A 26,094-nucleotide genomic window follows, 5' to 3' on the forward strand; every position below is an offset into this window, starting at 1 on the left:
TTTGTCCAAAACGGAAATCTTTATTTTCATCCATTAATTAAAGCATCAAAGCAAACATTCCTACAGTATCTAATAGTAATTAAACAGAACACATCAAATCTAACACTGATACAACCTCAGTCTACAGAGAGGATTGACACATAAACTCAAGCAAAGCCCCCTTTTGGTCTACATGTCAGGGATCAATAAGACAGAGAACATCTGATCTCAGAACAGAGTCGAAGCAGAGGAACCAGCAGCCTCGCTCCATAGGGGTTTGGGACTGGTGGGTCCTATCCAGAACAGTCAGCCTTCCTCAGGGTCTTGGTAACTGGAGTCTGGGATTTCTGCTGGGCTTCACAGGTCACCTCTCCTGCCTTGGTCCACTCCTGGGCAGTGAGAGTCAGGGTGCTGCTCCAGCTGTACAGACCATCCTTCTCCAGAACCCTGGGACTGGTCTCCTGCTTTTTGCTGGTCCCATCCACTTTCCAGCTCATGGTCCAGTCTGAGGGGAAGCCCTTGTTGGCCAGACACATCAGTGTGGCTATTGTTGTACTGGACAGCTCCTCACTAGAGGGGGGCAGGATGGTGAGGGTGGGGGCACTGTTACCTGGAACAAACAGAACACATCAATTAAGGACTAGTAACCGGAAGGTTGCAAGTTCAAACCCCCAAGCTGACAAGTTACAAATCTGTTGTTCTGCCCCTGAACAGGCAGTTAACCCACTGTTAATTGGAAATGCCTTCTAAATATGAATATAAAAGTTAGATTGTTTAAAGCATGTGGAGAAAACACTAAAGTAACATGGTACAAAGCAGATTTATGAACCGAACAAGTATAAAGTGGTTAAATAACTAGAGCTATTAGTCATAGTGTCAGTTATACAGATATTGTTTAGGAATGGATCTGATCAGAGTAGCCTACTCAGATTCATAGTATTTGCAGACTTAGAGCGTAAATACATTTTTATAAAATATCAACCATGGTAGATCATGAAGTCTGTTACAAACATAGCTTTGTATTCACACTAACAGTGAAGGTAACCATGAACTCAATGCAACAATAATGACTACTATATCCAATACTGTGAAATAGTTATTATACCAGAATTAAGATTTGTATTCTGCAATCATACAAATAAGACTTAGAAATAAATGCCTACAATTTAACATTTTGATTCAATAAACTGTTGAAAGAAGTCTCAGTCAAAGCAATGGATAGATTTAAAAAAAAATCTAAAATCTCAATATTTTTATAGAGACAGAGTTGAAGAATAATATACTTAATAAGTGTAACCAGAAAGAAATATCAAGATATCTTGTTACTTACTTCCAACATCTAGTCTGGTGCCGCTACCAAAAGTGTACCACAGTGATACATTCCCTATTACTGCTGGTACAAAAACTTAATGCACGTTTGGCAAGCTGAATTTCTTTAGACTGTGGTTCAAATCATTAACTCTACTATGGTATGAAGACTTGCCAAATACCATTTTATCTTCTTCATTTTAAATGAATCGTTTTTTGTTTTGTTTTCCCTTACATTTAGCAAAACCTACTTTTTCTTGTACAGTCCCTAATAGGTGAAGTATGTTTGTTCATACAACTAATCTCAAATGTAGACTAATAACTCTTATCATTTAAGCTTTCTGCTTCCAAAAAAAAAGTATTTAAAAATATCCTCAATATCAAGGCTAAATTGATAGAGAAATTGACTCACAAGATCAAAAGGTGAAAAAAACAGTTAATTTAGTTGTTTACTTACTTCCAACATCTAGTCTGGTGCCGCTACCAAAAGTCCGGAAACGGAAATACTTTTGAAACATTCATTTGCATAATGCCTCTGCCCCGCTGCTCTTAGAGCATTTATACCCCTGTGAGTTGAACACTTCATGACTGAGAGCCGTCCTTCATGACAACAGAACCCACAACAACCATGACTTTTATCACCATCTTCATCTGGACACTTGCTTGCTGCTTTCAAGGTGAAACTTTTCCAAATTTATTGTTGAAAATGTATTAAATTTATACCACAGTAATGTATATCAATAATAATATTTATATTCAGAACTATTCATTACTATATGTAATATTTCATTCATATAAATGTTTTTATTCAATTCTTCAGAATCCAGTGGACAGTACACTGTGACTCAGACTCCTGCAGTGAAAGCTGTTCTCCCAGGACAGTCAGTCTCTCTGAACTGTAAAACCAGCAGTAATGTGAATGGAAATAACTATCTAGCCTGGTACCAACATAAACCTGGAGGAGCTCCTCAACTCCTTATTTACTATGCTACAACACTTCAGTCTGGGACTCCATCTAGATTCAGTGGCAGTGGAACTGGGAGTGACTTCACTCTGACCATCAGTGGAGTCCAGGCTGAAGATGCAGGAGATTACTACTGTCAGAGTTACCACAGTGGTAATGTGTTCACACAGTGATAAAGAGCTGTACAAAAACCTCCCTCAGTCAGATTGCAGTGTCTGAGAGGAAAGAGACAGTGACATGGAACACTGGTCACTAGACGAGGTCAACTGTTACATGTTCCAATATGGTTAGAAAGCAATCATTCAGATCACATGACCATAATCATCATCATCATGGTTATGACTTACAGTATTTGTCATGGTCTTTAAGTGTATATAAAAATCATTTGAAGTTTTGAAACACATTATCTGTCCATATGCAAAGCTAGCGCTACAGAAGTTAAACAAAAGGTGTCATGACCTCAACATTACTTCAAAGTTACAATCACTTCAGCCCCCCAAAACAAGTCCTCATATGGACCTCAACCAAATGTCTGATTTAAATGGATGTGATCTTCTAACATTATATTAACTATTTTCATGAGCAGATTACTGACCGTGAGATCTGTGAATGAGACTGTGAATGATGCTGGACTCAAACATGAGACACATGTACTGTACACTACATACACTATCTACATATTAAACTATCTACATTGCATACATTATCTACATTGCATACATTATCTACACTACATACACTACCTACACTATATACACTATCTACACTATATACACTATCTACACTACACTACACTGCATACACTATCTACAATACACTATGTACACAAAGTGTCTAGGTGCTCACACAGTGATACAGAGTTGTACAAAAAACCTCCCAGACTGCACAGTGACTGTCCTGCTACAGCTGAGACCAACTGCAGGTTCTGAGGGAATCAAGTATAGAAACTGTATCTGTATCTGTTAAAAAGCAGCCATAACTTATGCTTGAAATCAGTTAGTCCTAACCCACTGGGCACACACTGGTAGAATCAAAGTTGTTTCCACGTCATTTCAATAAAATTAAATTGAACCAACGTGGTATAGACGTTGAATTGACGTCTGTGCCCAGTGAGAAGGCTTCATAATGCGTGTGACAGTGCAGCCTGAGAGGAGATGGCAGAGAATCCTGATTTCCTGCTGTCTGGTGATTGAGGATCAAACGGTTTTTGATTCATATGAATCTGTCGGTTAGCATGGAACTGGTATTTCCTTCAGCCTACGGCTCTTTTCTTTTGTGGCGAGAACAAGCCCCTCTTATGGCCCTCACTGAGATCATCCAGAGCAGGGTAGCTCTCACACACACACACACACACACACAGCTGGCAGTTAAACTGTCATACTGTAGTCGCACACACACTGATGATGTGACTCAAAGAGGGGGTGAGACAGCACACACTCTGTGGCCACACAGCAGCAATAGATCTTTCGGCCACAACAAAGTCCAGTCTCGGTGGAGAATGTCTCTGATATGTTGACATGTCAAAATCTCTGATTAGACAGAGATAGACAAGGTAGGAAGCTGTGATACATGGTGTTGTGTCAAAATATATGACAGACCAAATGATATAGTTCGAGTAAGCAGTTGATTGTCTTATCACCGTTGTCCCTTGTTTAAGTGAGACCTCTATATTTTAGAGATATCAGCTCCGATATGTCAAAGATACTAAATAAGAGATTTCAGCTCCGTTCTCTCAGGGATATCACCCAAGAAGAATCAGTGATACTAGTTCAGAGTGTCACGAGTTCAGAGTGTCACCAGTTCAGAGTGACACCAGTTCAGAGTGACACCAGTTCAGAGTGACACCAGTTCAGAGTGACACCTGTTCAGAGTGACACCTGTTCAGAGTGACACCTGTTCAGGGGAGGAGCTTTCTGCTCTCTATGCAGTTCTTGATGTTGGCTTCATCTGCTCCCTCAGTGGTGATCAGGCTTCCCCCATTATTGGTGTGTCAGTTGTACTGGTGACTGGTGGAATAAGGATGTTTATGGTCCGTTCCACATTAGTGGACAGCCTTCTATGGCCTCTCTCTGGGTTACTCTCTGGGGAGCCTCCTCTTCTAGATTGAATCTGTGGAACAGAGTATCATGTTGAAGCATCTAAAACCATACACCAGTGCTCTTCAGTCCTAGTCCTGGAGAGCCAGTGTGCAGGCTTTTGTTCTAGCCAAGTATCAAATCAAATCGTATTAGTCACATGCGCCGAATACAACAGGTGTAGATCTTACAGCGAAATGCTTACTTACGAGTTCCTAACCAACAATGCACTTAAAAAAATACAGATAAGAATAAGAAATAAAAGCAACAAATAATTAAAGAGCAGCAGTAAAATAACAATAGCGAGACTATATACGGGGGGTACCGGTACAGAGTCAATGTGTGGGGGTACCGGTTAGTTGAGGTAATATGTACATGTAGGTAGAGTTATTAAAGTGACTATGCATAGATGATAACAACAGAGAGTAGCAACGGCGTAAAATAGGGGGGGGGGGGGGGGGGGGGGGGGGGGCAATGCAAATAGTCTGGGTAGGCATTAGATTAGGTGTTCAGAAGTCTTATGGGTCGGGGGTAGAAGCTGTTTAGATGCCTCTTGGACCTAGACTTGGCGCTCCGGTACCACTTGCCGTGCGGTAGCAGAGAGAACAGTCTGTGACTAGGGTGGCTGGAGTCTTTGACAATTTTTAGGGGCTTCCTCTGACACCGCCTGGTATAGATGTCCTGGATGGCAGGAAGCTTGGTCCCCAGTGATATACTGGGCCGTTTGCACTACCCTCTGTAGTGCCTTGCGGTCGGAGGCCGAGCAGTTGCCATACCAGGCAGTGGTGAAACCAGTCAGGAAGCTCTTGATGGTGCAGCTGTAGAACCTTTTGAGGATCTGAGGACCCATGCTAAATCTTTTCAGTCTCCTGAGGGGGAATAGGTTTTGTCATGCCCTCTTAACGCCTGTCTTGGTGTGCTTGGACCATGTTAGTTTGTTGGTGAGTCCTAACACATTTGATGGTTAGTATTAGTGTTGATATAGGTACGTAGTAGTAGTGCTGGGCTGAAACAAGAGTCTGCATACCCTGTAGGTCTTCTGGACCAGACATTGTCATACAGCCTGAGCAAGCCATCCACATTGTTAACTTACCATCCACACAATGAGGAACACGCAGGCTGTGACTGGGATCGGAAGCAGGGACAGCAGACTCCCCCTTGACCGAGTCTGTTCATGGTCCTGTGCTTCACTTCCTGAGAGAGAAAACAACACACTCTGTGAGGAAGAGACTTGTGAATGCTGTATGTTGGGGCTAAATTGATACTGTGTGTTTGGGCGTGTTTCTTACCTGGTGTAGTAGGGGCAGGGCAGGGTGGAGGCACACAGCGGAATCCTCCTTCTCCCTGAGCTGCAGAATTCAAAATGTCTCTGATATAGTCAAAATACTGCCCAGATGGCCATTTGACCGCCCTATAGTGGCATTTAAAGACTTGCATTGTTGCCTCCTGGAAGTACAGACAAACAAAGTAAACATCAGGATGGTTGCACCACTTAATACAGTCAATAAACTGGGTCTACAGTAACTGGATCTACTGGCAGAACTGACAGGCATTACCAGCTCCTCATGATCAAATTTGAAGCGTAGATTTTGCAGCATGGTGATGAAGATCATAATATTATCTTTGTTGGAAGAAATGGCACCAAACACCCGGGCCAGTTCCCTGAGGCTTTGTTCCAGTGGATAGATATTCAATAGAACCCAGCACACACCACTCTGGAGTAAGAAAAGGGAGAAAACCGACTTGGTTACATATAATTCCATTCTACAGATTCCAAATAAAACAAAAATGTTCATCAATAAAAATGCTGCCAAAGTTTAAGACCACCCAGCGCAACTTCTCTTGTGAAAAAGTTTCTGCATGATGTTTTGTTTTTGATAAATTCTACTCACCCTCTCTTTGGGAATATAATGTATAGAAATGTTATAATCCTTTGGAACATTGTGTTTCTGTAAAAATAAATTAGGATTATTTGGTCATTTATTTTTTGCCAAGTTTTGGCCCATTTTCTGTATCAAAAGAAAAGATTTAAAGTAGTTTTTATGATTAAATAAACCATAAACAATCACCAGACTAATTTTGTATAGTACAGTTCAGGTTAGATGTAGAAGTTCTTACCAATAAGATCAGCTTGCTCACATCATCTGTTACAGGATTCCCAAATCCTCCTGAGCATACTCCAAGACTTGTGAATAGAAATAGGAGGACACACGTAGTCGTCCGAATCTGACAGAGGAAGCACATCAGAAAGGGAAGATTTTCCTTTCCCAACCTCTCCGTACATTGTTTTCTTTTCTGAATTTGTATATGGCTTCACTTTCTCATCAAACCTCAAGTTAATTCTAGAAACATTCTAAAAAAAAAACACAAAATATTCAGGAAAATTTGATAATAATATCATACATAAAAATATGGATTTTTACTCACTTTGCTCTTCATATGGAACTTGAGAAGTTAACAAGGAAGACTTGAAATCCAATGTTTCTTCCTTCAGGTAGAGGACTTGTCATGATGATATGTGAATACTATAGACCAGGGTCCGGCTGACTAGTGTCATAAGGGCCGCCTACGGGCACTACTGTCTGTCACTACCATTCATACACTCACCCGCACGCACACATTTTAGAAATTCTTACTTGTTTGATATTTGTGTTCTATCTAAATGGGGTCAAAACGTTTTTTTTTAAGAGTTGTAGTCCCCTATCCATTCATAACCTGCCCTGAGCCTCTTCAAGCACCATGCCGTCATCTCACAAAACGTCTCTGTGCTGTTTCGCTAACATTTCCAGCTAAATATTTATCATAAATGTTATCAAAACGATTGTGAATCAATATCCAGTGTAGTATCCAAGAAAATGAGGAGGATATTTGGCTGTGATGTGGATTAGAAGTGAGTCCGAGAGCCTGAGAGGAGAGACAGCTGTCTGTGATTCATATGCTTTGATTCATCTGACCTTTTGTGTACGGCACAAGGACAGTATTGTGTACCAGTCCACTGTCACTCAGTCACATAGTGTGTGTGTGTGTGTGTGTGTGTGTGTGTGTGTGTGTGTGTGTGTGTGTGTGTGTGTGTGTGTGTGTGTGTGTGTGTGTGTGTGTGTGTGTGTGTGTGTGTGTGTGTGTGTGTGTGTGTGTGCAAGCGAGCGAGCGAGAGCGAGAGACAACAAAAGCTGCTCGTTGAGAGTGGTTGCACATAGTCAGACAACATGGAGGAGGATGAAAGTACAACTCGTGACAAATCACTTGTTACTCTTTGTAAGGCTTTGATCAGGCACACACAAGGTTACTTAACAAAGTACATTTTTCTGTGTATGACGTTAGGAGCCAATAGGGGCCAGATGTATTTACAAGGGAAGGGAAATACTATAATTCGAAAGTGAACAAAAATATATCTAGACAATGTTTTTATATTAGTGTCTGTCTTACAATATTGGACAGTATTGATTTTTTATGAATAAATAAACCACACAAAAATTCTGGTAATCTCACTGATGATTTGTCAACAGCATTCATATCACAGGTGTCATGTATCATCAGACTGTTTGCTATTTGCATATGAAGACAATTTGCATTGACAGCACATGCTTCAGTGGTCTTAAAGTGTTTATAGCCCTGTGAGTTAAATGTGTCCTTTACAGAAGCAACACAACATAAGACAAAAATGACTTTTATCTCCGTAACTATCATGGTCCATGCATTGTACACAAATGGTAAGTTCGGAATTACTTCAGTAATTAACCTTAAAGCTATCGATTTTAATATCATTATCCTATTTCAAACAACAATTATTTATTCAAATATCCATATTTGAACTAAAGAAGGTTTAATCTAAATCAAAGACTGCAAACATATTGTTTTATCTCTTCCAGGCTATGCAGGTGACATTTTATTGACCCAGACTCCTGCAGTTGCCATGGCACAATCTGGAGAGTCTGCCACGATCAGCTGTAAAGCTAGTAGTGCCATTGACAATGATTTAGCCTGATACCATCAGAAACCTGGAGAAGCTCCTAAATTCATCATCAACTTTGACAGTGGTTTAACATCTGGTCGATATCATGGCACTGGATATGATATTGATTGACGACTTTGTCAACCACTTTGAAACAAAGATTGACGACATCCACATCTCATTCACTCAGCCTATTGAGTCCACTGGTTCCACTCACACAGAAATACCCTATGCCTTGACTTCTTTCTCCCCTCTCTCTCCAGATGAAATCCTGTGACTAGTAAGGTTCGGCCACCTGCTTGCTCAACCCCATCCCCTCTTCTTCAGACCACCTCTGGAGATGTGGTAAAATGGTAAAATGGCGCCGGAAGAAATGGCAGCGGTTTTAGGGGTGAATTCAGTCGCTGCACATTTCAAAAAGGCTGAACAAATAGTTATATTGACTACGTCTGTCGTCGCTCGCTCATTAATGTCTTAATCGAAATTACGGATTGCCTCTTATCCGCTTGTCCTACCCTTTTGCCATAGTTTGTACATCTCAATTGTCAGTAGAAATCACATTTGTTTAAGCAAATCAGCCATATCAGCTATGTTTTTTTAAAAGGCAGTAAATGAGTCTGAATTAACTGTTTCGCTGACAGACAAGGCTTCGCTGAAAGCCAGGTGTAGCAGTGCTAAGGTGTCGGGACTGCTGTTGGGACAGCTTTATGTAGGCCCTAACAGTTTGTGGGCACTGTTTGTCACCGCTATAGTGCAATTTATGTATTGTTTAGTGTTGAGTTGTGTAGTGGCTTTGCTGGCATGCATCTCCCATAAAATGTGTTTGCCCCACCAAGATGTACATGCTAAAATCGCCACTGAAATAGAGGTGAATTACTTTTGTACTATTACATGGTTACTTTTATTTTGAAATTTCCCGAAACATTGACCCGGAAATACTTTTCTAGTGTTGCTGACGAGACACTAATTACTTTCCGAATGTACGGTTGTTGTTTCCATTTCCACATTTATTTTATTGCATGTTGATATACAGTTGTATGCTGTTAATTATCCATACATACTTTTGATAACAACTTTTCCATCATGGACAAACGAGTCAAAGCGACTGCCAGTACGGGTAGGGGTTGTTTCTAAAAGTAACGTGCTATTAACCCTGGCTAACGTAAGCTAGAGTAGCTCAAATTCAACATACAGTCAGCCCCAAGTGAACTGTAAAGTAACTTACTAATATAGCTAACTACATTAATTTCATGTTAATATCATGTTGGCTTTCTTTCTAAATGTTGCTGCTAAATATAGTAAAACCAAAGATTCTAACTCTCATCTGTGGTTTTGTCTTATCATAATATTTTGTTGTAGACGAATATGATTTTTTGTTATGCAACAACCAGTACAGCCTAAATATTTATTGGTTCCGTCTTCTTTCCATAGGCCCCCCTCTTCCTCTCTACTCTTTACGACTATTGGTTTCTCCCCTGCGGCTGATGTATTCCTTTGTATGGCATGTGGTGAATCAACGAAATGTGATTCACTATGGGAAGGTCGAGGAATTTGTAACTGTGGTGACTGAAGCTGTTCCAAAGTTGCTGAGTTACAAACAGAGGGCTCAACTCATCCTGGGCCTGAGAGCAAGGGTGAGTGACGTGTTGTGTGGTCATGGGAGGAGTAGTTGATTATACTTTGATTGACACATGTATATCAATGCCAGTAGAAACTGTATGTGTGTAAGGAGGGCAGGGATGCTGCAAGTTTACTCAATATCTCCATGATTCCCATTATTTAGATGATCTTGGAGATGTTCCGCAAGGATTGTCCACCTAACCCTCAGGCCATCCATTGTCTCCTGGGAAAGATGAACATCAGTGCATCCGCAGGGGTAAGAATATTTTTCTCTCTCCTGCATACATTCAAAGGTTGTAACAGCTACTCATTTTAATAGCTCAATTCAGATAACCAGATAAGTTATACTTGTATCAAATTATTCACATTCTGTGTTACAGCAGCAAGATGCAGAAGTGGAGGAGTCGCAGGCTAACTTTGTGGCGCTGGTCCAAACCCTTCTGACAAACCCTTATGAGAGGAAGCACTTCTTCCAGGTTCGACATACTTTCTCTCTGTCCCTTTCGTTTGACTTGCTTTCAGCGGCTCGTCATTCAGGTAGGTTATCTCAGATACTGTCACTCTTTCCTTCCTTGTAGGAGGAGTTCCATACACAGTATGGCTCCAAGTACGACACAGCACTGCAGGCCCTTGTGGGAGGCTTGGTCTTCAGACTGGAACAACTGCTATCTGTGCCAGATCTCTCCCAGGTAATGAACTGGTGCATGACAGGTCTATAACTAACAGTTCACTGATCATACCTAATTTTGTCATTATTAGATAACAGTTTATGTCAACACATGCCATATTATTGTCTTGACCTCACATGCTAAGCCACCCCCCTGGTTGCTGATCTTAGCTTCTACCTCTCCTTCTCAGATAGCGTCCATTATCAGTGCTGACCCCTCTGACCTGGAGGAGTGTGGACAGTCTGTGTCTGACCCTGAGCACCTGAAGATCCTCCTCCAGCACCAGAACCTGCTAAATAAAACCCAGTTAAACAGAAATGGTAGGCTTGAAAACAGTCCATAGAAAGCTTTGGAGTCTCTACTTCAATCATTATCTGTTATCCTCTCTGTGTATGTACAGTAGATTTATAAACAGATAAACAAAGAACATTACAAGTTTTATTTTTGACATCTATAATTAAAAGTACAATGTGGAGAAATTGCTCAGCCATTACCTAGTTGGTAAAATTCTGTAGTGTTCTTCTACTTTCAGTTAGTGACAAAACAAGCAATTTAAATAATGGCTGTACAATATAAACCACTGTGAAATATATTTTCAATGATCATGAATATAATATTTTTAGCTGTATGAATTTAGTTTACAAAACCTTAAATAAAAAGATTAAAAAACTAAACTTATGGATGGAAGGCATAGAAATAGCATGCATAACACTGATATAGCACTTTTCAGACTTGCTTACAATGAGAAAGACAGATCTATAACTCATATTTCTATGTACATTTGGTTGGGTCACACACAAAACTACATACGGGACCTTTCAGTTCATTATGAACCATTTTATGATTTTTTTTAAACAGGAATGGAAATAAAAAGCATAGTATTTTTTTAATTCGCAGAATATCCTTAACTGTGATGTACTTAAATATTTTTTATATATTTTATTTTTTCTCAGTACCTCTCACTTCCTCTGTGGGTGACTGTGTGCTGTCTTCGCTGTCCTTCCGCCTCGCCTGTGGAAGGCCATCAATGGAGCCAGATTTTGATGAGCCATCAGAATCATTAGAAGCCGCTTTAAGCGTCATGAACCCTGCCTCCTTCAGTGACTTGGAGGATCTGGGAATGATGTCAGAGGACTCGCCACATGCTGGAGAAGATAGTACTGTAGAGAGAGAAGAGGATGCTAGGGATAGCGGAAGTGGGGTGAAAAATGCAGTGCGTGACAATACACTGCCAGAGAGCGTGTCTAGTCCTCAAGGTGTTAGCGGACCAGTAGGAGGGGCACCATCAAAAGGGGCACCAACAGTAAGGAGTATGTTGCCAACACAGAGACACCAACAGCTTGTATCACTGATGAGTAGTTCCTTCACCAAATCATCTCCTTTACAGATAGTCAAAATAGTCATCCCTGCCACGGTCACCAATGGGAACCAACCGTGTAACCCACCGGTCAAAGTAGCGAGTGTCCACCAGTGGGTCTCCCACATTGCAAGTAACTCGATCTCGCTCCCTTCCTTGCCACCCCTTCCACAAAACAATGATGTAGACCAGGGGATCCGGTCAGGTGACACATGTCTTGGAAGCAGTGTGGTAATTGGGGGTCAGGAAACAGAAGCCAATCTCTTTGAGAAGGCTGTTATCCGAAGGAGATGGGTGCCCAAGCCACAAAGAATAACGGTACCCTCGAAGAGGAAAATCCCAGAGGCAACCATCATTTGCCAGGAGTGTGGGAAGAGTTTTGTCTATCCGTCTCAGCTGGAAAATCACCTCCGCATTCACACAGGAGAGAAACCTTTCAAGTGCACTGAGTGTGGCAGGGCCTTCAGGTCCTTAGGAGGCATGACCACTCATATGAAAAATCACTCTGAAGCGCGGCCATTTAAGTGTGATGAGTGTGACAAGGGCTTTCGGAAAAAGGCTGACTTGAAGAAGCATCAGCCCATCCACACGGGTGCGAAACCACACAAATGCACCATTTGCGGAAAGGGCTTCAGCCAAGCATTCTATTGCAGAATACACATCCAGTCTCATGCAAGTGAAAATAACTTTCCCTGCACTCATTGTCCGAAGAGATTCCCAACCCAATACAAGCTGTCTGTCCACGAGCGCTGGCACACCATGGAGCGCCCGTTCATCTGTGAGCAGTGTGGGATGCGCTTCTTTCATCCCAGTGGGCTGAAGAGGCACATGGGCTATCACATTGGGAACCGCCCGTTCCTGTGTGCCCAGTGTGGAAAGACTTTTGTTTATGAGTTTGACCTGAAGAAACACCAAAGGGACCATGGCCCCAAGCCCAAGATCCCATGCCCTGTCTGCCAGAAGGTGTTTGGCAGCAACGGACTCATTAAGGCCCACATGTTTACGCACACCTCTGTAAAACCTTACAGATGTGACATATGTGACAAGACCTTTAAACAGAGCAGCAGCTTGAGCAGTCACAAACGTCTGCACACGGGCGAACGCCCTTACCACTGCGACATGTGTGGGAAGACATACAAGCTAAATCAGCACCTGAAGGAGCACATAATTGTCCACCACACGGCAGAGGGGCACCCCTGTGACCAGTGTGGAAAGGTCTTCAAGTTACCACGTCTTCTGAAGGCGCATGAGCGGTTGCACTCAGGAGAGCGATCTGAACAGACAAGGAAATACAGTCACACCAGCCGTCGCAGGAGAAATTCCTCCAAAATGAGTTGATTTACTGCTCAGTGGCTGCCTTCCATAGACACCGACTGGAATGCTAGTTTTATTGTTCTGACACAAGTTTAACTTCGTCACAATGCCATGCCATTGGCTGTAATCATGTCCTTGTTTTTTGTTGTTGTAAACTTGACAATTTTGGCCCATAATCCAGGATTTCCTAGACTGAACATTGACAAATGGTAGAATGCCTTGCTTAATTCATGCAGAAACAAACATATGTCCTGTTAGATACCAACAATGAATGATTGTGTCATTAAAGCATATTTGTTTGTGATGCTTTTTTTGGATAGTTTGAAATTCCAATGACATAAGATGTAAATTGACAGCTACTCACTTATTTCTCTTTTTGAGAGTAGTCAATGATTGCAGGGAGCCTTTACAAAAAAATATGCACAACATTTGGTGTTGGATAAAGGCAAATAAAGTCAAAATTGGGTAACACAACTTTCTTGTTTTGCTATTTTATTCACAGCAAGGGAAACTAAATGTATGCTAGAATGGTCTTGTGCGATTACTTTTTATAATACATTTAAAGATTGTATTAAGCCACAAAAGTTCATTAATAAAGATTAATACTCATCCAGATATATAACGTTATACAGGAAAAATTATGAAATTCATGTTTTTACCTAAAATGTAATTTCAAGAAAAGAGCAGAAGGATTCACTTGCGCCTCTTATTCCAGCACGATAGGTGGCGGTAATGTTGTTATGCTGCCAATCTTATTGTAAAATAGTCCGGTCAAAACTCTGTTCTGGGTTTGGTTCCGTTTCCCTCTGTCCCGTTGTTGTCACCATTTTCACACAAAAAAAATCGTCAGTGAGTCGATGATAGCTGTCTACCATGCTAGTTACCTTTACTGTTAGATTTCTGCTTATCGTACATATTTGGTAACATTCCGGGATGGACAAACGAGTCAAGAAGAGTACAGCCAGTACTGGTAGGTTACATTATATGACACTTACTAGCAATCTAACCAATTTTACAAATGTGAACCTGGCTGGACCCAAGTCACTGCAGAGGGCTAGCGACTATCTTTAATGGGTAGCTAAGTATAAAGCTAATGTCCGTTTCGGCTTGCCTTCTAAATTAAGTTTGCTAGCTAGTTAGCCATGTTGCTGGAGGTATATTGTTGCTAAAGGAAGAGGATGACGCCACACAAGCTAACATTTTGTCCTATCGTCTTGCTATAGGTCCCCCACTTCCTCTCTCTTCTTTGCGACTATTGGTTTCTCCCCTGCGGCTGATGTATTCCTTTGTATGGCATGTGGTGAATCAACGAAATGTGATGCACTATGGGAAGGTCGAGGAATTTGTAACTGTGGTGACTGAAGCTGTTCCAAAGTTGCTGAGTTACAAACAGAGGGCTCAACTCATCCTGGGCCTGAGAGCAAGGGTGAGTGACATGTTGTGTGGTCATGGGAGGGGTGGTTTTGAAACTGTGTATTAGAAAAATCATATACAATTTTGTCCCATTATTTTAGATGATCTTGGAGTTGTTCCGCAAGGACCCACCCAACCTTCAGGACATCCAACGTCTCCTGGAAAAGATGAACATCTTGGGGGTACGAATATTTCTCCTGTGTGAAAATGTGGAAATTCCGCCCCATACCAGTGAACAACTCACATGTAACACAACATATTCAAGAATGACTCGATACCATTAAACCAGAAAAACCAAGGCTGGAGCGACATCACTTAAGAGAGGGTCAAATATGCGCTGTAATCTGATTTGAAAATAGCCTTTAGCTCTGTAGTGTACAGATCTGAGGGGACTGGATAAGTTGAAATGACATACAAGTGTTAACACCTTCTAGTGGGGTTGTGGGAGCTTTCTGCCATCTGTCTTGCTTTGTTGTCACTCATCTGATTCCATAGATCTGCAAAGTGCAAACATGGATAGGGTAAGGGATAAAAGTTGTTTTCAGGCTAGACTTGTGACTTTTACAAACCCAGTCACCCATGCACTCAATACCCCTCTTTTTAGTAACATCATTCTGATGGCTGAAGTGGCTGTACTTTGTATCAAATTATACCTAATCTGTGTTACAGCAGCAAGATGCAGAAGTGGAGGAGTCGCAGGCTAACTTTGTGGCTCTGGTCCAAACCCTGCTGAAAAACCCTTATGAGAGGAAGCACTTCTTCCAGGTTCAGCAGGCTTTCTCCCTTTCCTCTCTCACTGTCCACTGTGTCATGTCATAGACACTGACTTTAACTTTTTCTTTCCTTCCGTGTAGGAGGAGTTCCATACACAGTATGGCTCCAAGTATGACACAGCACTGCAGGCCCTTGTGGGAGGCTTGGTCCTCAGACTGGAACGACTGCTATCTGTGCCAGATCTCTCCCAGGTAATAAACTGGTAAAAAAAACAAGTCTATAACTAACAATTTACCAGTCATATCTAATGTTGACATTGTTAGACAACTATATAGACTACCGTTCAAAAGTTTGGGGTCACTTAGTGATGTCCTTGTTTTCCATGAAAACATACATGAAATGAGTTGCAAAATGAATAGGAAATATAGTGAAGACGTTTACAAGGTTATAAATAATGGTTTTTAATTGAAATAATAATTGTGTCCTTCAAACTTTGCTTTCGTCAAAGAATCCTCCATTTGCAGCAATTACAGCCTTGCAGACCTTTGGCATTCTAGTTGTCAATTTGTTGAGGTAATCTGAATAGATTTCACCCCATGCTTCCTGTAGCACCTCCCAAAAGTTGGATTGGCTTGATGGGCACTTCTTACGTACCATACGGTCAAGACGCTCTCACAATAGCTCAATATGGTTGAGATGTGTAACCTTTATTTTACTAGGCAAGAGATCCAGTGACTGTGATGGCCACTCCATTATAGACAGAATACCAGCTGACTGCTTCTTCCCTAAATAGTTTTTGCATAGTTTGGAGCTATGCTTTTGGTCATTGTCCTGGTGTAGGAGGAAATTGGCTCCAATTAAGCGCCGGTCACAGGGTATGGCATGGCGTTGCAAAATGGAGGGATAGCCTTCCTTCTTCAAGATCCCTTTTACCCTGTACAAATCTCCCACTTTACCACCACCAAAGCAGCCCCAGACCATCACATTGCCTCCTCCATGCTTGACAGATGGCGTCAAGCACTCTTCCAGCATCTTACATTTTTTTCTGCGTCTCACGAATGTTCTTCTTTGTGATGCAAACACCTCAAATGTAGATTTGTCTGTCCATAACACTTTTTTTTCCAATCTTTTTTTCCAATCTTCCAGTGTCTGTGTTCTTTTGCCCATCTTAATCTTCTACTTTTATTGGCCAGTCTGAGATACAGCTTTTTTTTTGCGACTCTGCCTAGAAGGCCAGCATCCCGGAGTCGCCTCATCACTGTTGAAGTTGAGACTGGTGTTATTTAATGAAGCTGCCATTTGAGGACTTGTGAGGCGTCTGGTTCTCAAACTAGACACTAATGTACTTGTCCTCTTGCTCAGTTGTGCACCGGGGCCTCCCACTCCTCTTTCTATTCTGGTTAGCGACAGTTTGTTCTGTTCTGTGAAGGGAGTAGTACACAGCGTTGTACGAGATCTTCAGTTTCTTGGCAATTTCTCACATGGAATAGCCTTCATTTCTCAGAACAAGAATAGACTGAAGAGTTTCAGAAGAAAGTTATTTGTTTATTGCCATTTTGAGCCTGTAATCGAACCCACAAGTGCTGATGCTCCAGATACTCAACTAGTCTAAAGAAGGCCAGTTTTATTGCTTCTTTAATCAGAGCAACAGTTCTCAGCTGTGCTAACATAACTGCAAAAGGGTTTTCTAATGATCAATTTGCCTTTTAAAATGATAAACTTGGATTAGCTAACACAATGTGCCATTGGAACACAGGAGTGATGGTTGCTGTTAATGTACCTCTGTACGCCTATGTAGATATTCCTTTAAAAATCATCAGTTTCCGGCTACAATAGTCATTTACAACATTAACCATGTCTACACTGTATTTCGGATCAGTTTGGTGTTATTTTAATGGACCAAAAAATCGTATTTTCTTTCAAAAACAAGGACATTTCTAAGTGACCCTAAACCTTTGAACGTTAGTATACGTGCCAACACATGCCATAGTATTTTTGATCCTGCGCACTCTAAGAAACCCCCTGGTTGCTGATCTTAGCTTCTACCTCTCCTTCTCAGATAGCGTCCATTATCAGTGCTGCCCCCTCTGACCTGGAGGAGTGTGGACAGTCTGTGTCTGACCCTGAGCACCTGAAGATCCTCCTCCAGCACCAGAACCTGCTAAATAAGATTCAGTTGGGTAGGGTTACATTAATTAGTATATCTTCTCCATGTTAATGTTCAGTGGAATTATCAACAGTTGAACAAAGAACAATGTAGTTTCCCCTTTTGGTCAAACTGCCATGGTTCAATCTATTGATAACTTTGAACCAGCTGTATTTACAGGAATTTTAATTATTTTGAAATGGTATTAATCTAAACATGCCCAATACTTTCAAATTCAAACAATCAGAATGTGGTGTAATATAAAATATTCATAGATTTTTCTGTATTTGTCCCTTTTTCTCAGTACCTGTCACGTCCTCTGTAGGGGACTGTGTGCTGTCCTCGCTGTCTTTCCGCTTAACCTGTGGAATGCAGTCCATGCAGACAGATTTTTACGAACCAACGGAATCATTAGAAGCCGCTCTAAGCATCATGAGCCCTGCCTCCTTCAGTGACTTGGAGGATCTGGGAATGATGCCAGTTGAATCGGACCACGCTGGAGCAGTAACTACTGTGGAGAGAGAAGAGCAGAATGCCAGGGATAACGGAGGTCGGGTGAAAAATTCAGTAGTCGACAGTGAAGAAGACAATGCAATGTCAAAGAACGACATAGTCTCACCTACTCCTCAAAGTGTAAGCAGGCCAGTGGGAGGGGCACCAACAGTAGAGAGCATGCCGCCAACAGAGAGACACAAAGAGCTTGCAACACTGATGAATACTTTCATCACCGAAGCCTCTCCTTCACATATTGTCAGCCCTGCCACAGTCACCAATGGGAACCAGCCAGATAACCAGCCGGTCGAGCTAGCGAGTGTCCACCAGTGGGTCTCCCACATTGCAAGTAACTCGATTTCGCTCCCTTCCTTGCCACCCCTTCCACAAAACAATGATGTAGACCAGGAGATCCGGTCAGGTGACACGTGTCTTGGAAGCAGTGTGGAAATTGGGGGTCAGGAACCAGAAGCCAATCTCTTTGAGAGGGCTGTTATCCGAAGGAGACTGCCCAAGCCGCAAAGAATAACGGTACCCTCGAAGAGGAAAATCCCAGAGGCAACCATCATTTGCCAGGAGTGTGGGAAGAGTTTTGTCTATCCGTCTCAGCTGGAAAATCACCTCCGCATTCACACAGGAGAGAAACCTTTCAAGTGCACTGAGTGTGGCAGGGCCTTCAGGTCCTTAGGAGGCATGACCACTCATATGAAAAATCACTCTGAAGCGCGGCCATTTAAGTGTGAAAAGTGTGACAAGGGCTTTCGGAAAAAGGCTGACTTGAAGAATCATCAGCCCATCCACACGGGTGCGAAACCACATAAATGCACCATCTGCGGAAAGGGCTTCAGCCAAGCATTCTATTGCAGAATACACATCCAGTCTCATGCAAGTGAAAATAACTTTCCCTGCACTCATTGTCCGAAGAGATTCCCAACCCAATACAAGCTGTCTGTCCACGAGCGCTGGCACACCATGGAGCGCCCGTTCATCTGTGAGCAGTGTGGGATGCGCTTCTTTCATCCCAGTGGGCTGAAGAGGCACATGGGCTATCACATTGGGAACCGCCCGTTCCTGTGTGCCCAGTGTGGAAAGACTTTTGTTTATGAGTTTGACCTGAAGAAACACCAAAGGGACCATGGCCCCAAGCCCAAGATCCCATGCCCTGTCTGCCAGAAGGTGTTTGGCAGCAACGGACTCATTAAGGCCCACATGTTTACGCACACCTCTGTAAAACCTTACAGATGTGACATATGTGACAAGACCTTTAAACAGAGCAGCAGCTTGAGCAGTCACAAACGTCTGCACACGGGCGAACGCCCTTACCACTGCGACATGTGTGGGAAGACATACAAGCTAAATCAGCACCTGAAGGAGCACATAATTGTCCACCACACGGCAGAGGGGCACCCCTGTGACCAGTGTGGAAAGGTCTTCAAGTTACCACGTCTTCTGAAGGCGCATGAGCGGTTGCACTCAGGAGAGCGATCTGAGCAGACAAGGAAATACAGTCACACCAGCCGTCGCAGGAGAAATTCCTCCAAAATGAGTTGATTTACTGCTCAGTGGCTGCCTTCCATAGACACCGACTGGAATGCTAGTTTTATTATCCTGACAAATTGCCATTAGCTGAAATAATATTTCTAATTTTTTGTGGTAGACTTTAGATTTTGGACCAGAATTCAGGATTCCCTTAATAGACTGAACATTGAAAAATAGTATAATGTCTGGCTTAGTTAATGCAGTGTCTCCTGTTAGATAACAATTAATGATTGTGTCATTAAAACATATTTGTTTGTGATGCTTTTTGGATAGGTTATTGAAATTCCAATGACATAAGATGTAAATTGATAGCTACAATGCCATGCCATTGGCTGTAATCATGTCCTTGTTTTTTTTGTTGTAAACTTGACAATTTTGGCCCATAATCCAGGATTTCCTAGACTGAACATTGACAAATGGTAGAATGCCTGGCTTAATTCATGCAGAAACAAACATATGTCCTGTTAGATACCAACAATGAATGATTGTGTCATTAAAGCATATTTGTTTGTGATGCTTTTTTTGGATAGTTTGAAATTCCAATGACATAAGATGTCAATTGACAGCTACTCACTTATTTCTCTTTTTGAAAGTAGTCAATAATTGCCGGACGCCTTTACAAAAAATATGCACAACAGTTGGTGTTGGATAAAGGCAAATAAAGTCAACATTGTGTGCCACAACTTTCTTGTTTTGCTATTTTATTCACAGCAAGGGAAACTAGATGTATGCTAGAATGGTACTGTGTGATGACTTTTTATAATACATTTTAAAGTGTTCATTAAACCACAAAAGTTAATTAAGCCACAAAATAAAAATTCATACTCATCCAAATATATATATATATATATACAGAAAAATTACGAAATTCGTAATTTTACCTAAAATGTAATTTCAAGAAAAGAGCAGAATGATTCACTTGCGGCTCTTATTCCAGCACGATAGGTGGCGGTAATGTTGTTATGGTGCCAATCTTATTGTAAAATAGTCCGGTCAAAACTCTGTTCTGGGTTTGGTTCCGTTTCCCTTTGTCCGGTTTTCACACAAAAAAATCGTCAGTGAGTTGATGATAGTTATCTACCATGCTAGTTACCTTTACTGCTTATCGTACATATTTGGTAACATTCCGGCATGGACAAACGAGTCAAGAAGAGTACAGCCAGTACTGGTAGGTTACATTATATGACACTTACTAGCCATGTATTAGCAATCTAACCAATTTTACAAATGTGAACCTGGCTGGACCCAAGTCACTGCAGAGGGCTAGCGACTATCTGTAATGGGTAGCTAAGTATAAAGCTAATGTCCGTTTCGGCTTGCCTTCTAAATTAAGTTTGCTAGCTAGTTAGCCATGTTGCTGGAGGTATTTTTTGCTAAAGAAAGAGGATGAAGCCACACAAGCTAACATTTTGTCCTATCGTCTTGCTATAGGTCCCCCACTTCCTCTCTCCTCTTTGCGACTATTGGTTTCTCCCCTGCGGCTGATGTATTCCTTTGTATGGCATGTGGTGAATCAACGAAATGTGATGCACTATGGGAAGGTCGAGGAATTTGTAACTGTGGTGACTGAAGCTGTTCCAAAGTTGCTGAGTTACAAACAGAGGGCTCAACTCATCCTGGGCCTGAGAGCAAGGGTGAGTGACATGTGTGGTCATGGGAGGGGTGGTTTTGACACATTGTGTATTAGAAATATCATATACAATTTTGCCCCATTATTTTAGATGATCTTGGAGTTGTTCCACAAGGACCCACCCAACCTTCAGGACATCCAACGTCTCCTGGCAAAGATGAACATCTTGGGGGTAAGAATATTTATCCTGTGTGGAAATTCCGGCGCACAAACTCGCAACACACCTGTAACACAACATACCTAAATATTGATGTCAATACCATTCTCGGACGACTACTTAAAATAAGTTACATTTGCATGTTGGTCTGATTTGAAAATAGCCTTTAGCTCTGTAGTGTACAGATCTGAGGGGACTCGATAAGTGTAGACGACATACAAGTGTTAACACCTTCCAGTGAGGTTGTGGGAGCTTTCTGCCATCTGTCTTGCTTTGTTGTCACCCATCTGATTCCATAGATCTGCAAAGTGCAAACATGGATAGGGTAAGGGATAAAAGTTGTTTTCAGGCTAGACTTGTGACTTTTACAAACCCAGTCACCCATGCACTCAATACCCCTCTTTTTAGTAACATATCATTCTGATGGCTGAAGTGGCTGTACTTTGTATCAAATTATACCTAATCTGTGTTACAGCAGCAAGATGCAGAAGTGGAGGAGTCGCAGGCTAACTTTGTGGCGCTGGTCCAAACCCTGCTGAAAAACCCTTATGAGAGGAAGCACTTCTTCCAGGTTCGGCAGGCTCCCTTTCCTCTCTCACTGTCCACTGTGTCATGTCATAGACACTGACTTTAACTTTTTCTTTCCTTCCGTGTAGGAGGAGTTCCATACACAGTATGGCTCCAAGTATGACACAGCACTGCAGGCCCTTGTGGGAGGCTTGGTCCTCAGACTGGAACGGCTGCTATCTGTGCCAGATCTCTCCCAGGTAATGAACTGTTACACAACAAGTCTATAACTATCAATTCACCAATTATATCTAATGTTGACATTGTTAGACAACTGTATATGTGCCAACACATGCCATAGTATTTTTCATCCTGCGCACTCTAAGAAACCCCCTGGTTGCTGATCTTAGCTTCTACCTCTCCTTCTCAGATAGCGTCCATTATCAGTGCTGCCCCCTCTGACCTGGAGGAGTGTGGACAGTCTGTGTCTGACCCTGAGCACCTGAAGATCCTCCTCCAGCACCAGAACCTGCTAAATAAGATTCAGTTTGGTAAATTTACTTAAATTATATATTCTCCTTCTTGTTAATGTTAGTAGAATTATCAACAGATAAACAAAGAACAATGTAGTTTTCCCCAAACTGTCATGGATAACTTTGAACTAACTGTATTTACAGGATTGTGAAATAGTTTTTCAATGGTATTAATGTAAACAATGCCAATTCCTAGCCTTTCAAATTTAACCAATCAGAATGTCATTTTTCTACATTTGTCCCTTTTCCTCAGTACCGGTCACGTCTTCTGTGGGTGACTGTGTGCTGTCCTCACTGTCCTTCCGCCTCGCTTGTGGAAGGCCATCAATGGAGCCAGATCTTGACAAGCCATCAGAATCATTAGAAGCCGCTCTAAGCCTCATGAACCCTGCCTCCTTCAGTAACTTGGAGGATCTGGGAATGATGTCAGATGACTCTGACCATGCTGGAGAAGATAGTACTGTGGAGAGAGAAGAGGGTGCAGTGCGTGCCGGTGAAGAAGAGAATGCACTTCCAGAGAGCGCCGTGGTCTGCTCTTGTCCTCAAGGTGTTAGCGGACTGGTGGGAGGGGCACCATCAAAAGGTGCACCAACAGTAAGGAGTATGTTGCAAACGATGAGACAGCAACAGCTTGTATCACTGATGAATACTTCCATCACTGAAGCCTCTCCTTCACAGATAGTCATCCCTGCTACGGATAACCAGCCAGCCGAGCTGACGAGTGTCGACCAGTGGGTCCCCCATATTGCCAGTTACACTTTATCGCTCCATTCCTTGCCACCCCTTCCACAAAACGATAATTTGGACAAGGAGATGGAGTCGGCCGACACAGGTCTCGGGAGCAGTGTGGTGATCGGTGGTCAGGAAACAGAGGTCGATCTCTTTGAGAGTTCCATTATCCAAAGGAAGAGGGTGCAAAAGCCACTACGAGTAGCGTGCTCTAGAAAGAGAAACCCTGCAACCAACTCCTGCCAAGAGTGTGGGAAGCGTTTTCTGTCTCGGGGACGGCTGGAGGATCACCTCCGCATACACACCGGAGAGAAACCTTTCAAATGCACCGATTGTAGCAGATTCTTCAGGACGTTGGCACTCCTGACCAACCATATGAAAATTCACTCTGACGTGCGGCCCTTTAGCTGCGACGAGTGTGGCAAGTGCTTTCGGAGAAAGGTTGGCCTTCAGAATCACCATCGCGTCCACACGGATGCGAGACCATACAAATGCACCATCTGTGGAAAGGGTTTCACCCAAGTACAGTACTGCAAAAGACACATGGATTGTCATACAAGTGAGAATACCTATTTCTGCACTCATTGTCCGAAGAGTTTTCCAACCCAATTCCAGCTGTCCGCCCACCAGCGCTGGCACACCACGGACCGCCCGTACGCCTGTGAGCAGTGTGGGTTGCGTTTCTTTATGCCAAGCTTGTTAAAGAGACACATGGGCTATCACATCGGGAACCGCCAGTTCCTGTGTGCCCAGTGCGGAAGGACCTTTGTCTACGAGTTTGACCTAAAGAGACACCAAAAAGACCATGACCCCAGTCCCAAACTCCCCTGCCCTGTCTGCCAGAAGATGTTTGGCAACAACAGCCTACTCCAGGCCCACGTACGCAGGCACTCTTCAGAGAAACCTTACAGATGTGACATATGCGACAAGACCTTTAAAGACAGCGGGGGCCTCCGCATACACAAGCGGGGGCTGCACTCGAACGAACGCCCTTACAGCTGCGACGAGTGTGGGAAGACTTACAAACTACACACGCACCTGAGGGAGCACAAGTTTAAACACACGGGGGAGGGCCACTCCTGTGGCCAGTGTGGAAAAGCCTTCAGGTACCTGCGTCTCCTGAAGTTGCACGAGCGGTCGCACTCCGAGCCATCTGAGCTCACACGGCGAAACAGTCACACCAGCCGTCGCAGGAGACATTCTTCCAAAAGGAATTGATTTTCTCACATCTGCACACCCTTTACTGTGGCTACAGTAATATACAACTGTATTCAACTTTGTCAATTCCATGTCATTAGCTGTAGGGTTGTTATGTAGGGCAGCCCAGGGTTCCTCTGTGTTGTCTTAGGAATGCTGCATTATCCCACCATTCCCCCATTCTGTCACATCGCTGTGGTGCAGAGGGGCAATATGATGGGGGATGGTGAGATATTTCACTTGAATGGAGAAGAGGGTCTCTGCTGTTCAGGACTGCTGCTCACTGAGTTTAGTTTCCTCCGTCCCTCTGATCAGACATACTGGGACTATACATGCCCTTATTACATGATACACAGCATATCAAGTACATGTTCTAATGTCATTTCAAATCATGGGATGACATACATGGTCTATTTTGGGAGGTAGCAGCATTGCTGTCCTAACAGCCATGCATACAAAACTGGTTGTGCGTCTGAAGGCTCCCAGAAAATCTGTGGACCTGCAATTCATATTGTGAATCTGTGGAAGTGTGTTCAGTGAGGTGTGTTAGGTAAACCAGTGAAACAACCACTGTCAGGTGCAGTATGCTCTCATGAGAACGCGGTTTTTACCTGTTAACTTGGATCAGGATTGGGGATCAATTACATTTGAATTCAGGATCTTTCTAAAAGAAAATAATTTAAGTTACTACCTGAATTGACGGAATTGATATGTCATTGAATCCAACCTTGGTTTGGATACAGTCTCATGGCATCTCTCGCAGTATAATCATCAGTGTTTGATAGTCACATGTACAGGGTTGCAGGTGTAATTGCGGGGTACAGTGACAATCTTAGGGTCCGAACTCCAACAGAGTGTAGTTCTTCAATTTGTGCTTCTTGTTCTATCGCAATGTTCTTGTTTAATTCAAAAGCTTATAGGCTACATTAATTTGTGGTGTTTCTTTTGGACATGAAACCGTCTCCAACAAGTGTGTGCCACACATTTCCTGTTCTGCAACATTTATTTCCTGTAGCTGCCATTTAAACCTTCAGAGAGAGAGATGATTTTCTTCTTCCAGATGCAGCATTACCCTTCTTGAAGGCACATCAGAAATTGTGTGAACATATGTGTTATGGCTATGCTGGAGTTGTCATTTATATTTATTTTTATGAATCATGAGATTTATCTGGTGGATGTCAGTTTGCCTCATCAGTCTTTTGACATCAACAATATTTTGTGGTAAGCAACACACTAAGTTAATATTGTTTTAATAGTTATAGCTAACAAGATTGCAACAGATGTCTGTCATTTTTCTGGGTGAAATATTGGTTCACTCCAAAATATGAACTACTGACAAATATCTATTTTTGAATGTATTTCACACTCTGGCAAACAATAGTCCACAAAACTACACTTGCAGTCAACAAAACGAAGAAAACCTGTGCGCACACATGCATTATTCTGGAAACTGTAAGCATCTACCCGTGAGGGAAATCTAATAGGCTAGGTCATACATTGTTTATTTGTGCATGGCGAAAAAGAGCTACGGTACCCTACTGTACTGCAATGCAGGTCCGAAAGAATTCCAGCCGTCTTTTGAAAATATTTTTGTTTGTTAAACAGGAATACGTTATTTTTCAGAATTGGAACAGATTGCATTTTGTTGAATGTTGTTCTCCAACTCCCAATCCCACATCTTTTTTGTTTAATCTCATGTCATTCCTCATGCCTTGTGGTCCTAAGAGGAAGAGCAGTGAGTCTGATAGTCATTTATTTTGAAAAGTATGAATTCCTAATAAATAACACTATTACACATGA

General features: G+C 42.3%; 3 protein-coding genes and 1 gene segment (V, D, J or C); 2 read left to right on the top strand and 2 right to left on the bottom strand.

Annotated features, from left to right (window-relative positions):
• On the bottom strand, nucleotides 1-1,885 carry LOC110490451. The segment is given in 2 exon segments: nucleotides 1-589; nucleotides 1,745-1,885. Coding segments are annotated over 2 exon segments (378 nt in total).
• A 1,111-nt stretch (nucleotides 1,886-2,996) lies between these two features.
• LOC110490452 lies at nucleotides 2,997-7,382 on the bottom strand. 2 transcript variants are annotated; one of them, XM_036944830.1, is made up of 7 exons: nucleotides 6,754-7,382; nucleotides 6,445-6,552; nucleotides 6,219-6,275; nucleotides 5,883-6,041; nucleotides 5,616-5,772; nucleotides 5,420-5,520; nucleotides 2,997-4,360 (listed from the first exon to the last, which is right to left on the bottom strand). In XM_036944830.1, exons 1-7 carry the CDS (start codon nucleotides 6,763-6,765, stop codon nucleotides 4,217-4,219), a joined length of 738 nt encoding a protein of 245 aa, XP_036800725.1. In that variant the 5' UTR covers nucleotides 6,766-7,382; the 3' UTR covers nucleotides 2,997-4,216. The 2 variants fall into 2 exon arrangements, with proteins under 2 accessions (XP_036800725.1, XP_036800724.1); XM_036944829.1 differs by lacking the exon at nucleotides 6,754-7,382 and having other exon boundaries at nucleotides 6,445-6,723.
• A 536-nt stretch (nucleotides 7,383-7,918) lies between these two features.
• On the top strand, nucleotides 7,919-20,224 carry LOC110490446 (zinc finger and SCAN domain-containing protein 2). 5 transcript variants are annotated; one of them, XM_021563843.2, is made up of 13 exons: nucleotides 7,919-8,036; nucleotides 8,196-8,631; nucleotides 9,710-9,912; nucleotides 10,062-10,154; nucleotides 10,279-10,374; nucleotides 10,477-10,587; nucleotides 10,757-10,886; nucleotides 14,461-14,663; nucleotides 14,752-14,832; nucleotides 15,320-15,415; nucleotides 15,505-15,615; nucleotides 17,424-17,544; nucleotides 17,815-20,224. In XM_021563843.2, exons 3-13 carry the CDS (start codon nucleotides 9,763-9,765, stop codon nucleotides 19,551-19,553), a joined length of 2,931 nt encoding a protein of 976 aa, XP_021419518.2. In that variant the 5' UTR covers nucleotides 7,919-8,036; nucleotides 8,196-8,631; nucleotides 9,710-9,762; the 3' UTR covers nucleotides 19,554-20,224. The 5 variants fall into 5 exon arrangements, with proteins under 5 accessions (XP_021419518.2, XP_021419517.2, XP_021419515.2 ...); XM_021563842.2 differs by lacking the exons at nucleotides 7,919-8,036; nucleotides 8,196-8,631 and adding an exon at nucleotides 9,092-9,395 and having other exon boundaries at nucleotides 10,282-10,374; XM_021563840.2 differs by lacking the exons at nucleotides 7,919-8,036; nucleotides 8,196-8,631 and adding an exon at nucleotides 9,093-9,395.
• A 261-nt stretch (nucleotides 20,225-20,485) lies between these two features.
• LOC110490447 (zinc finger protein 34) lies at nucleotides 20,486-26,094 on the top strand. The gene is made up of 7 exons (XM_021563844.2): nucleotides 20,486-20,709; nucleotides 20,973-21,175; nucleotides 21,263-21,343; nucleotides 21,804-21,899; nucleotides 21,985-22,095; nucleotides 22,266-22,386; nucleotides 22,622-26,094. The coding sequence occupies exons 1-7, from the start codon at nucleotides 20,673-20,675 to the stop codon at nucleotides 24,313-24,315; spliced, it is 2,343 nt and encodes a 780-aa protein (XP_021419519.2). The 5' UTR covers nucleotides 20,486-20,672; the 3' UTR covers nucleotides 24,316-26,094.

Source organism: Oncorhynchus mykiss, chromosome 15 (assembly GCF_013265735.2).
Source record: "Oncorhynchus mykiss isolate Arlee chromosome 15, USDA_OmykA_1.1, whole genome shotgun sequence".
NCBI lineage: Eukaryota > Metazoa > Chordata > Actinopteri > Salmoniformes > Salmonidae > Oncorhynchus > Oncorhynchus mykiss.

Coding starts and splice junctions, on each gene's coding strand:
- LOC110490452 (XM_036944829.1), bottom strand. CDS start 6,570: ATGTGCTTCCTCTGTCAGATTCGGACGACTACGTGTGTCCTCCTATTT. Junction 6,276..6,444: donor TGAGCAAGCTGATCTTATTG/GTAAGAACTTCT, acceptor TTATTTTTACAG/AAACACAATGTTCCAAAGGA. Junction 5,773..5,882: donor AATTTGATCATGAGGAGCTG/GTAATGCCTGTC, acceptor CTGTACTTCCAG/GAGGCAACAATGCAAGTCTT.
- LOC110490446 (XM_021563840.2), top strand. CDS start 9,362: ATGGACAAACGAGTCAAAGCGACTGCCAGTACGG. Junction 9,913..10,061: donor TCCTGGGCCTGAGAGCAAGG/GTGAGTGACGTG, acceptor CCCATTATTTAG/ATGATCTTGGAGATGTTCCG. Junction 10,887..14,460: donor AACCCAGTTAAACAGAAATG/GTAGGCTTGAAA, acceptor GTCTTGCTATAG/GTCCCCCACTTCCTCTCTCT.
- LOC110490447 (XM_021563844.2), top strand. CDS start 20,673: ATGGACAAACGAGTCAAGAAGAGTACAGCCAGTACTG. Junction 21,900..21,984: donor AGAGGAAGCACTTCTTCCAG/GTTCGGCAGGCT, acceptor CCTTCCGTGTAG/GAGGAGTTCCATACACAGTA. Junction 22,387..22,621: donor GCTAAATAAGATTCAGTTTG/GTAAATTTACTT, acceptor CCTTTTCCTCAG/TACCGGTCACGTCTTCTGTG.